The sequence below is a fragment of the Fundulus heteroclitus genome, chromosome 6 (genome assembly GCF_011125445.2).
Source record: "Fundulus heteroclitus isolate FHET01 chromosome 6, MU-UCD_Fhet_4.1, whole genome shotgun sequence".
In the NCBI taxonomy this organism is placed as follows: domain Eukaryota; kingdom Metazoa; phylum Chordata; class Actinopteri; order Cyprinodontiformes; family Fundulidae; genus Fundulus; species Fundulus heteroclitus.
Genome location: NC_046366.1, coordinates 32,534,858 through 32,548,044, shown reverse-complemented (window position 1 = coordinate 32,548,044; position 13,187 = coordinate 32,534,858). Strand labels below are relative to the sequence as shown.

Here is a 13,187-nt window from a genome sequence, read left to right as displayed (position 1 = left end):
TGATTACTGTACTATTGATTTTTTTGTACTATAAGGCACACTTAAAATCCTTAAATCTTCTCAAAAATCAATGGTGCGCCTTATATATGATTACCGTTGTGCTTACTGGCTGATTTTATGTGGTACAATGCGCTCAAAAATAGAATTCAGCCAAAAACAACAACAGATGTTTACATATAAAACTTATTACTTTTGCCGTAAAGAAGGAAATAAACACAATAAATTGTAACTAAAACACCTCGGTTACATCTGTAGTAACTTTGATGTCCACACAACAAGCAATTGAGAACTTATACATGTTTAGATTGAAAAAACAAATCCAGGCGGACCTGTACTGTTTAGTTTACACTGCAAAAAGGGAACTAAAAATAAGTGCAATTTTTTTCAAATTAGTATATTTTTCTTTGATTTGAGCAGGTAAATAAGACTATTTGCCAATGGAATTAGATTTTTGCACTTAAAATAAAAACAATTCATCTCCATCATCTTATTTCAAGTGCAGGATGTCTAATTATCTTATTTTAGGGTTAGAAATACTCATTCCATTGGCAAATGGTCCCTTTTAGCTGTTCAAATCAAGGGAAAATGTACTAATTTCAAGAAAATTTCACTTATTTTTAGTTCCCTTTTTGCAGTGTAGACATTGGCACAATTTTTGAAATATATAGAATTTATTCTTGAAATTGAAAAGGTGGGATGCTGTTATATATTTGGTAGATACTTTTGTAGAGACGTCTCAGATGAAGATCTGGACGTATGATAAGTGTGTGTCCACCTCAGATTTAGTCAGCTACAATCACGTTATTGTTGCTAAAGAGCTCAAGCCCCTTGAAAGGGGGCTCTGGGGCCTAAGGGATTAACCAGAGCGGCCTTGTTAGACTATAAATGACAACAAAAGGCAAGTGGCTGTGGCACAAAGTCCCTTAAAGGGACATTTAATCAAATAGTAGTGAGCCTGTAAGTGTATATTTGAGCTGGCATAGTTTACAGATTCAGAATAAATCCCCTGGCGGTATAGGATGGAAAATTATCCAACCCTGGAAAAAGAACTATTTAGTCGTGAAAAGCTTCAGATTAATTGACATTCATGCACAGGATAAGTGGAAGAATGTAAAAATCCAAAAATGCATGTTTATGCACATGAAGAAACGTAGCAGGAAACTGATCCCTTTCTGTCATTTGTGTCTTCAGATCAGGTGTTCGGCTCCAGTCTGGCCAGTCTGTGTCAGCAGGAGAACAGCACGGTGCCGACCTTCGTCAGGATGTGCATCGATCACGTGGAGAACAGCGGTGAGCGTTGCTCTCAGTTCCTCTTTACCTGCGTGTTGTGGAAGAAGGGCCGGCTTTTACGGCCTCCTGATAAGCTCGCGTGTCCGAGTCACTGATCTGCTCTCGCTTCCCCCTGCAGGTCTCTATATAGACGGGCTGTATAGAGTTAGCGGGAACCTGGCCGTCATACAAAAACTACGCTTTGCTGTCAATCACGGTGGGTGGCGATGAAACACCGTTTGTCCTGGAAGACGCTGCTGGAAAGAGGCTCTGCAGAGCTGCGGGTTTTAAGAGTGCTTGTGTGTTTGCAGATGAGAAGGTGAACCTCGGCGACGGGAAGTGGGAGGACATCCACGTGACGACCGGCGCTCTGAAGATGTTCTTCAGGGAGCTGCCCGAGCCGCTCTTCACCTACGCCCTGTTCAACGACTTCGTCAGCGCCATCAGTACGTGTGACACACAGCCAGCCTCTCTGCACATACGCACTGTCACCTTCAGCTGATTATAACAAACGTGCTGAACGTTACAAATTCACTGCCATGGTCAAAAGTCTTTGATGGGAGACAATTGTAGCTTAGTAGCTTTAAAAGATAGTATCTTGTTTATATATTACCGTATTTTTCAGACAATAAGTCACACTTTTTTTTTTTTTTTTGCCAATTCCTGCGCCTTATAGTCAGGTTAGACTTATATTTTAAATTTAAATGGTAACTCATACTGACCAACATGAGCCAAGTAGTAAACGTTATCATCTAATAGCCACAAGAGGGCGCTCTAGGCTTGGGAAAACTATATCCTGCTCCTCTAACACTTAAAAATTTATTGAAGCATTAACTTATAGACAACAAAGACTGAACACATGTTTGTATGTTGTTTCGCTGTTTCAGTCTGGATTCACGCAGCAGAGCGATGCGCGGTGCAGCTCGTAGAGCCTAGACTATACGAGCTGTTATTAGTGAAGCTAATAATAGCTAACGCTAGCGCAAAGCTCTGTTGTAAGGGAGGTTTACAACTTCGCTGCTGAACGTGGGCTTTATGTTGCTCTGAAACATCCGTGTCGTACTGTTAGCTTAGCACGTAGCACCATTAAGCTAATTTCATCGTAGTTTTGACAACTTTTAGCGTAACGGGCCGTTGGAGTTGCTGGCTTGTTATGCTAATTTACCCCATTCAGCCTCCCAGTTATGTTCCATGTTATTCATCCGGTTGTGGGTGCAGCTGTGTAATTCAACAAGTTGGCTTACCAAGTTAAATTTCAGTTTTAAGTCTTGGTTTTTGTGAAATACATTTCTAAACAGATGCTTATTGTCCGGCGTGACTTGTAGTCCGACAATTACGGTAAATAAAATGTACATGGACAGTCAAAATTAGTGTTGTTTTCGTGACCTTCCGTTGGATATCAACTTTATCTACTGATTCTTGTCTGCTTATGTGATGCTAATGTTTAAGACTCGAGGCACGGCGCTCCAGCATGCTGGGAAATCCACAGATCAGCACTGAACTATGACCAGATTGCTGGAAGAAGCTGCTCTCTCTCTTGGAAGACATTTAGGTCTTGACCTGTATCCAACAGCAGGATGTTTTACTGTTTTGCAAGACACAGAACTCATGGTTTCCCAAAAAGTCCCAAACAGTCAGAAGCGCCAGTCCTTTGCTGTCTTTCTTCCACTTCCTGCGGAAAACGTTTATGTTTTTTCTTCCTGTCCAAAACTCTTGGCCTCAACGTACACGCACCTGCTGCCAATGCTGAGCAAGCTCTGCCCCGGTGGCAACATGCACTCACACAGCCCTGGCCATTGGATCTCACTCCCACGTTCTTGATTAACTGGGAAATTGATTTCTCTAACAGCCTTTACCTGGATGTGAGGCCATTTTGATTCAAAGTGACGACATGTTTTTCTTTTGAGGCAGCCGTCAGCAACGCATGAAGACGATGGTTTCAGCCACACCTGCTCCTGTTTTACAGCAACCAGTGTGATAATTAGATTGATAAAGTGATCTCAGCTTCTTCCCTGCCTCCTCTACTCAAAATGTAGAGGGGATAATTTTATCTCTGGGAAGAAATAAAGATTTTTTTTTAGATAAATAAACTTTTTCTGCACAAACTCCTTAGAATAATTATCATATCAGTCATAACCCATGGTGGACAAATGCAGACAGAGTCAACTCTCCTCTGCTCTCTTTTTTTAGGCAAGAAGAAAATATCTGTTCAATAATTTAATGCCCGAGAAGAATTTTTTTTTCCACTTGGCGAGTTCAGACCAAGCTGATAAAATACAACCTGTTTGACATACAGCCCTTTGCAAAAGTATTGATTGCTGCTGGACTTTTCCCCCATTTTTCACCTTGCAACCACACACTTCAAAGTATTGTGTTGGGATTTTCTGCTACAGACCAGAGCGCTGCAATCTGTGGCAAAACTGAGCGAAGTTTTCTCATATAAGTTCACAAAAATAAATCAGGTTTCAAGGTTTTTCTCTTAGTTTTCTTGCAACATCTACATAGGATTTGAACTTCAGAAATAAATAAATGGATATTTTCCTTTTTTTTTTACATTTTGCACAAATTTGGGATGTTCTTCTTTCATGTAATAGATATATGAAAAAAAATATTAGAAGAGGGGCAAACGTAGCTCTTAGGATTGCAAAGTTCACAAAGCAGCTCATTCTGGATAGATTTTGAAATTATTTTATTTAACTGGATTTTGGTCTGGACTTTGACTAGGCCATTTTAACACATGAATATACTTTGGTTTAAGCTGGGGGACTTCCTGCAGCCCTCCTTCAGTTTTTATTTCCAGGGTTGTATTTAGCTCCATCCTTCCTCCTACCAACTCAGACCAGCTAAGCGTCCCTGCTTAACAAAAGCAGCCCAACAGCATAATTCAATTCAATTCAGTTTTATTTATATAGCGCCAAATCACAACACATCATCTCCAGGCACTTTAAAAAGTCAAATTCAATCAAATCCTCCTGATTGGTCAGAAAGTTTCCTCTCTAAGGAAACCCAGCAGGTTGCATCAAGTCTCTCCAAGCAGCATTCACTCCTCCTGAAAGAGCGTAGAGCCACAGTAGACAGTCGTCTGCATTGTTGATGGCTTTGCAGCAATCCCTCATACTGAGCATGCATGAAGCGACAGTGGAGAGGAAAACTCCCCCAGCAGAACCAGAACCAGGCTCAGTGTGAACGATCCACCGAGGGTTAGAGAAGACAGAGCAGAGACACAGAAAGCATAGAAGCTCACATTGATCCAGGAGTACTTTCTATGTTAGATGGTGATGGCAGATGATCTGTCTTCCCTGATCATGATGCTGCCACCACCATGCTTTGCTGTAGCGATTGTGTGGACAAGTTGATGCACTGCATAATTTTTGCAACAAACACGGTGTAAAGAAAGAAACTCGTGTATCGTTTACTTTCACTTCCCTTCTTTGTGTCCCTCATAAAACCTGATTAAAAATACACTGAAGTTTGTGGTTATAAAGTTCCCTTTGAATGTCATAAAAGCAACTTTTACTCCAGCCTGTGCTTTTAACCTCCTGCTATGTCTTCAGCGTCGTCCCTCTACAGTATTTGTTTCACGTCTCATCCTTTCGCCGCTTGCGTTCAGTTTTCTCTGACATGTTTGTGCCACATGAGTGAGAAAAGTCTGACGTAGTTCATGCTGCAGCCACATTTAACTCTGCGCTGGATGCAGGCCTTAAATCCATGCTGCCGTTTTCTTTCTTGTGCAGAGATACCGGACTACAAGCAGCGGGTGCAGGCCATCAAAGAGCTGGTGAGGCAGCTGCCCAGGTCCAACCACGACACCATGCAGGCTCTCTTCAAACACCTCAGGAAGTAAGAGAGATCACACAGGCTGTGGTTTTTGTTTTTGGTGTAAAACTGGAGCAACAATAGGGTGTCAAGAATATGTAAATACGTCATGTCGAGTATTTTACTGGATAGAGACGTACGTCTGCTGTGAGGATGAGGAGACATTTTGATAACTTTGTGAATAAGGTGCAGAGTTCCTTCACCGGCATTTGATTTCAGTCTGGAAAGAGAAAATGAGGAAAATATTTATTTTTACAAACTTTATTCCTCATATGGAAATACCGTGTCCTTTTTTATGTCCTTCCAGCTATTCTTTCTACTCTTTCAGCCCATCCTTTCTTGTGTCTTTCCGTCCTTCCTTCCTTGTGTCCTTGGTTCCTTCCCTGTGTCTCATTGCGCTTCCTTCTGACTTGAATTTACTTCTGTCTTTAAAATCCTTCTTTCCTCCCCTCCTTTGCTCCCTTCCTTCTGTCTTTTGTTTATCTCTGTCCTTCCTTTCCTTCTCTTTCCTTCCCTTCTATTTTTCCTTCACTTCCTGTTTACTTTCTGTCTTTCGTTTCCCTTTGTCCTTCCTTCCTTCCTTCCTTCCTTCCTTCCTATTCTGTCTTTCCTTTCCTTTCCTTCCTTCCTTCAGTCTTTCCTTCCTTTCGTCTTTAATTTCCTTCCTTCTGTCTTCCATTATTTTTCCTTTTGTTTCCTTCCTCCCTTCAGTCTTTCCTTTCTGTCCTGCCTTTCCTTTCTTTTGTATGTCCTTTCCTTCCGTCCTTCCTTCTGTTTTTCCTTTGACTTCCCAGTCCTTCCTATCATCTAGCTTTCCTTTCCTTCCCTCCTCCCTTTAGTCTTTTCTTTCTTTCCGTCCCTTCCTTCTGTCCCTTCCTTCCTTCCTTCCTTCCTTCTGTTTTTCCTGTCCTTCCATATCCTCCACATTTCCTTTCCTTCCTTCATTCATTCAGTCTTTCCTTTCTTCCTTTCGTCTTTCATTTCCTTCCTTCTGTTTTCCATCCTTTTTCCTGTTGTTTCCTTCCACCCTTCACACTTCCCTTTCAGTCCTTCCTTTTCTTTCTTTTGTGTGTCTTTTCCTTCCTTCTCTCCTTGTGTTTTTTTCCAGTACTTCCTATACTCTGTCCTTCCTTCCTTCCTTCCTTTCTTCCTTCCTTCAGTCTTTCCCTCCTTTCGTCTTTCATTTCCTTCCTTCTGTCTTCCATCCTTTTTCCTGTCATTTCCTTCCTTTTGTATGTCTTTTCAGTCCTTCTTTCCGTCCTTTCCTTCCTTCTTTCCTTCCTTCCTTACTTACTTCCTTTCTTCCTTCCTTCAGTCTTTACCTCCTTTCGTCTTTCATTTCCTTCCTTCTGTCTTCCATCCTTTTTCCTGTCATTTCCTTCCTTTTGTATGTCTTTTCGATCCTTCCTTCCTTCCTTCCTTCCTTCCTTCCTTCCTTCCTTCCTTCCTTCCTTCCTTCCTTCCTTCCTTCCTTCCTTCCTTCCTCCCTCCCACCCACCTGAAAAACTCTGAAGGCATCTAGACTTTAAAGCCAGCGATGAAGAGCTCCTGCTCTGTGACCCAGTGTGATCATGACAGACTGTGTCTCTCTCTCCTCAGAGTGATCGACCACGGTGAGGAAAACCGCATGACCACCCAGAGCGTGGCCATCGTGTTCGGCCCCACGCTGCTCCGCCCGGAGACGGAGACCCTGAACATGGCTTTCAACATGGTCTACCAGAATCAGATAGTGGAGCTCATATTGCTGGAGTACGAAAACATTTTTGGCAGGTAGACACCAGAGCCGCCCGTCCTGCTGTCCCGACGCAGAGCTCTTCCTAGCCCGGCGGCCCTGCCTCAGAAAAAAGAGAAGACAACCCGGCTCGGCTTCATCTCAGGCCATCCCGCCCGGCATCGCTGGTCACCGTAAAGCAACCATGTGTCCCGTTCCTCTACAGTTACGACCAAATAAACTTTGACTCTTTGCACTTTCCAGTATCTCACTTTGTCCCGCAGCTGCATTTGTGCCACTTCACTGCTAAGGCGACGTCCTCCCAGTCCCGACACTGGATTTCCCCTGACTGTGTGGACCGAGAGGAGGAGGAAGAGGAGGAGGAGGAGGAGGAGAGGAAGCAGCTCAGGCTGACTCTATTACAGATGAGGCGTCAGTGTTGGAGGATGCTGAATCTGTATGTGCCGCGCTGTAAATCTCATCGCTTGTAGTCGCTCCTGTCACCAACCAAGCCTGGGAGAACAGACAGACTTTACCTCCGCTTCGCTTTAGATGTTTATAAACTTAAAGGAGAAATAAGACGAGAAAATGACAAGAGGGGGGCGAGGGGAGGCTGTTTTTTGGCTATTTTTATTTTGTTTTTTTTTATTTTATTTCCCCCTGTTGAATGTGCTTCTCTTTATGTTCCTGAGAAACAAAGAGGAGGTTCTCTGCATTAAATATTTTAGAACAAATCATCTCACTGCCTCAGCTTAAAACAAGGGTACTCATCTGCTTCTTTAAGACTAATAGACGATAAAATATTTTGGCGAGTAGCCTCTGAACTCTGTACAGTGTTGGTGTGTGCGTATGTGAGGATGGGGGGGGGGGGTGGACGGACGGACGGCGTAAAGAGAGTGAATGGATTTACTGAAAATGAATTGTACAAATAGTAAATATAAGTTTGTATGCCTTTGAGTGTTCATAATGTGACACGAGGGAGAGATGGCTGTTTATGTGATTCTTGCTGAAGCAGCAGATGTGAGGAATGAATTGGTGAACCGGGGGATGATGGTTTACATGAGAGTCCGGTACTGTTGGCTGCATCAAAGTGGAAATAAACTGGAAATAAATACCTCTAAGAAGAGACGACGCCTTGTAGGTCTGTGTTTCCTTCATATGTTGCTGGTCTGAAGAGGCCATCTCACGTTCCTGTGGAGAAAAAGTCTGAAATTTGTCAGATGTTTCCAGGTCTGTCAACGATGGAGAAACATTTCTGTTCCCAGAGTTTAGATTTTTATTATAACACAAAATAAACATTTATAATCCGACTTTATTTAAAACTGGAACGTACAGAAACACCCAGCCTTGATTTGGAGTAAATATTTGTGGCGAAATAATGGCACAAAGAAAAATCTTTCATGGTCATTCCTGCTGCTGCTTTACACATCCCCTCTTTTGCTTTTTTTTTTTTTTTGTCTTAGTGGCCTTTATTTGACATTCGTTAGACAGGAAGTGGGTGTAGAAAAAAGGGCCAATGACATTCAGCAAAGGTCTCCAGGTCGGGATTCAAACTCGGGACAGCCGAGGCCTCCAAACATGGGTCGCGCTCTCTACTCCACCACAGCCCCTCGTTTTACGAATAGTGCAGGACTTTGACTTCTGTAAGGTTTCACAAAGGTTGGAGACTACGGCGAGGAGGATGTTTGTCCTTTCCTGTTTGCAGGATTGTTTTAGATCACCCAAAGTCCTCTAATGCCCTCTTCTCTTCTGCTTACCTCACATGGTGTCTTCAGGACTTCAGGACAGATTGTGATAGAAGAATGTTTATTTTCTGTTTAGGGAACCATTTCTGTTTTCACTTTGCAAAATGTTTTGGATCATTGTCCTGCTAAAAGACCCAAGGCTAACCCACCTTTATTTCCCTGGGAGAAACCAGCAGTTTGCTTAATTTTTTTTATTGAACCCTCCGCTTGTATCCCTTGGACACCGAAATGCTCTTTTAAAGATTGCCATAGGAATATTATGTATGAACATGTGGCTCAGTGGTAGAGCTGGCGCACCATGTGTTCCTCAACGCAGATATCTGAGATCAATTAATGACCCTTTACTGCGTGACAATTTCTGAATTTGCTTTGAACACCACTTTATGCGCTGTTTTTTTTTTCTTTTTTATGTCCATTTGCAGATTATTTGTGCAAAGATGTTAGAGTCTTAATCAAGTAGTTATTTTTTTATCTCATATAAATGCAGATTGTTGGATTGCCAGAACAATACATTTTAAAGGGATTTCAACAAAACAAACTTTAGAAAATCAAGCTGCAATGGAAGTGCATGAAAAAAAAAATATTTTATGTAATTCTTTAAGAATATTGCTGCACTATATTGTGGGTTGAAAAGGCAAACCAGGTACTCCCATGTGCAACATATCAATAATATCTTAAATTAACTTGTTATGATGTTCTGATTGCACTGACCCTGATAAATAATCTGAAAGAGAATTGGAGTCAGTGCTACTAAAAGCAGTGTCCATGGGACATATTTGCTCTTATGCGTTAACAAGGCAATTAATGATTTGAAGAAATAACATTTCCCCCAAGTACACAACCTAGAGATAAGATTAGTGCAATTTGAATGAACATAGCCAAAGTTTTGCAAACATGAAATAAAAAAGTAGAGAGCTGGAGAGAAATGAGTTTTTGATGCCTGGACAATAACCAGCAAATAGTTTTTTTCATTAACTCTCTATATGGCGCTTTTTTTTTTTTTTTTTTTTTTTTTTTTGCAGCCTTAAATAATGTCTGGTGATGTCATATCTTAATCAAGAAAATTACAATAGAGAGTATAAACCTTTTTCAACTTTACAAATTAAAGTATTTTAGTGCATTTTAGTACAATAAATACATTTATATTTTAATATGCAGCAAAAGTTTTGTTAGCTGAACAAACGTCTGCATTATGAAGGATAAAACAGAAAAATAACCAAAAGCATCTTAACTATTTATTCACCTGTAATGTAGATAAGTTCTTAAAATGAACAGAAATAGCTTTAAATTGCGAAGACTATGACTGCATATGGGGAAATTACTGAAACGCCGTGACTGTGAATATGGCGTTTTTATGAATGTCGGCGGCACATTATCAAATAACACATCGTCCAATCAGTTGCGGAGTTGACTGTTGCCCGGCAACGTAATAACCAATCACAGCAACCTCAGCGTTCACTCGCCCTCCGAGCGTTACGGATTACGAGGACGACAGTTTGTAATTTCCTTTTAATGTAAATAGTAAAATTGTTCAAATTATATATAAAAAAGGACAAATGCCTTAATAGAGTGACGTGGTTTTTGATCAGTTTGGTATTTTAATGATGTCCGCCATAACATGAATGCAAATTGCAGTGAATAAAATTGGGATTTATCCTAGGCTAATTTAGCTAAAATAAGTAACAACAGCTGCGGGTGAGCTACAAACTTACTTGCATGTCTGTTAAACCAAAGAAAAGGTTGAGTGTTTCACTTTGCACATATTTATAACCTACTGCTATTATTGATAATAAAACAGGTTACACTTTAAACTTTCAATATTAGTTGCACTATTGGTGCAATTTCTCACCTTATAGGAAGATCTATCTATCTATCTATCTATCTATCTATCTATCTATCTATCTATCTATCTATCTATCTATCTATCTATCTATCTATCTATCTATCTATCTATCTATCTATCTATCTATCTATCTATCTATCTATCTATCTATCTATCTATCTAGATATCTATTTATGTAAAGGATTGAGGGAATACATAGATGTTAATTGTTGATAATTTGCTAACATTACAAAAACAAACCATCAAAAAATAAAATTAGAAAAAAAAAGGTTCAAAAAAGCTAATGACCATGGCTAAAGTGGTCATTAACAAACTGTCTAAATGAGCTCCTGCAATCAGAAAATTGATTACAATCATCATGCTGTTTGCTCTGACACATTGTTTCGTGTTTGGAAATATGTCAAATTACATTTGGTTCCTTTAGAACCAAAATGTATTTTTTTACTTTGACATTTTACAAAAATATAACAATGTTTGGGTGATTTTACTTTAAGAATGTCTTTAACAAATTTATATCGTCAGATATATTGTTAATATTTTTTCCTGTTCAGAAACACTTTTAAAATAGAGTTTTAAAAAGTTAAATATTACGTGTAATTATTGGTAAAAGCATGATTCTTTTGTCAATTATTTCATTTTATTAATTTACTGTTATTTTTTTATCAGTATTTTTTATTCTATAAATGACATATCTCTTTCACTTTGTCATTTAATAATTATTTCGTATTAATTTTTTACTTATTTGATATTTAACATTATATCCTTTATAAGATTTTTACACTAATGCTACATAAGGTGACCGATTAACGGCCACGGGCGTACCTTTATGGACGTAAGTAGCCCTTCTACCCCTTTTACAGACCCAGTGGGCGGGGTGTAGGCTGCATTGTTTCCAACGAGCCGTAGCATTGCTGAGTTAACCAAAGTGGACTATATTTATAGTCAGAGGTGACAGTTTGTGATGTCATCATTGACATCAAAGTCTTGGATGACATCAGTACTGACATCATCTGTCTTTCTTTTTTAATGACATAAAGTTGGTAAAAAACTCTTAAAGTACAATCTCTGACACATTGTTTTATGTTTGGAAATATGTCAAATTACATTTGGTTCCTTTAGAACCAAAATGTAATTTTTTTATTTGACATTTGTCATCATTGACATCAAAGCCTTGGATGACATCAGTACTGACATCATCTGTCTTTCTTCCTTTATGTCTGATGTCATTAAAGAGAGTCATGAAAGGCTGTGATGTCACTGATGATGTCACAAACTGTTGCCTCTGAACACTATAAATACAGCCCACTTTGGTTAAGCCAGCAATGCTACAATGGCACGCAGAGCACGACGCAGACGACGCCCCATCCGCCGTAGGAGGGGTCGTAGGGCTACCCGTGTCTACAGACGGAGGAGGCGCACAAACGTCTCGTCTGTCCGTAGACGTAGGAGGTACACCCGCCGCCGTTGATCACTCACGTTAAACATGTAGCATATGTTTAAAAATAAATTTTAGATAGATTAATAAAAAAATAAAGTTTGTGAAATAAAAAATAAGTAATTAGATAAAACATTATTATCAATATATTACATACTAAAACACGCATGTAATTACAATAAAATATTGCTAAAAAATATCAATAAAATATTGAAAAATAAATATTAATGAAGTGAAAATTAAATAATTGAGGAATTACTCATGCAATCAGTTATTTTTATATCTTATTAATTCTAATTAAAAAGTTTTAATGAAAACAGAAAAAAAATCTATAAAACACCTGTTGAGAATGTTAAAAGTGTTTTTTTTAACGACATAAAGTTGGTAAAACATTCTCGAAGTACAATCTCTGACACATAAAATTTGACATATAGTCAAACATAAAGTTTGACTATATGTCAAATTACATTTGGTTCCTTTAGAACCAAAATGTAATTTTCTAATTTGACATTTCTCATCAATGACATCAAAGCCTTGGATAACATCAGTACTGACATCATCTGTCTCTCTTCATTTATGTCTGATGTCATTAAAGAGAGTCATGCAAGGCTGTGATGTCACTGATGATGTCACAAACTGCTAATGAAGTGAAAATTAAATAATTGAGGAATAACTCATGCAATGATTAAATGTATTTTATCTTTTTAATTCTAATTTAAAAGATTTTCTGAAAATAGAAAAAAATCAGTAAAAAACCTGTTGAGAAAGTTTAAAAGTGTTTTTTTAATGACGTAAAGTTGATAAAACATTTTCAAAGTACAATCTCTGACACACTGTTTTATGTTTGACTATGTCAACTTACATTTTGGTTCCTTTAGAACCAAAATGTAATTTTTTAATTTGACATTTGTCATCATTGACATAAAAGCCTTGGATGACATCAGTACTGACATCATCTGTCTTTCTTCCTTTATGTCTCATGTCATTAAAGAGAGTCATGAAAGGCTGTGAAGTCACTGATGATGTCACAAACTGTTGCCTCTGGACACTATAAATACAGCCCACTTTGGTTAAGCCAGCAATGCTACAATGGCACGCAGAGCACGACGCAGACGACGCCCCATCCGCCGTAGGAGGGGTCGTAGGGCTACCCGTGTCTACAGACGGAGGAGGCGCACAAACGTCTCATCTGTCCGTAGACGTAGGAGGTACACCCGCCGCCGTTGACTGCTCACGTTAAACATGTAGCATATGGTTAACACTAAGTACACTCAACACAACACTTTTCTGAAACTCTAAAACCTTTTCCTCATACACAATATCACCATTTCCCTCAAATATTGTTCACAAACCAGTCTAAATCTGTGA

The 13,187-nt window shown here is 39.3% G+C and overlaps 1 protein-coding gene across 9 annotated transcripts in view; it reads left to right on the top strand.

Annotated features, from left to right (window-relative positions):
• LOC105930942 (rho GTPase-activating protein 12) overlaps positions 1–7,925 on the top strand; it is an 89,098-nt gene extending 81,173 nt beyond the window's left edge. For all 9 annotated transcript variants that reach the window (XM_021319918.2, XM_012869403.3, XM_012869400.3 and 6 more), the window contains 5 exons: positions 1,192–1,290; positions 1,409–1,486; positions 1,581–1,715; positions 5,004–5,109; positions 6,685–7,925. In XM_021319918.2, coding sequence (XP_021175593.2) covers positions 1,192–1,290; positions 1,409–1,486; positions 1,581–1,715; positions 5,004–5,109; positions 6,685–6,859 — 593 coding nt within the window. In that variant the 3' untranslated portion in view covers positions 6,860–7,925. The remainder of the gene's footprint in view (positions 1–1,191; positions 1,291–1,408; positions 1,487–1,580; positions 1,716–5,003; positions 5,110–6,684) is intronic.
• The last annotated feature ends 5,262 nt before the right edge of the window (positions 7,926–13,187 follow it).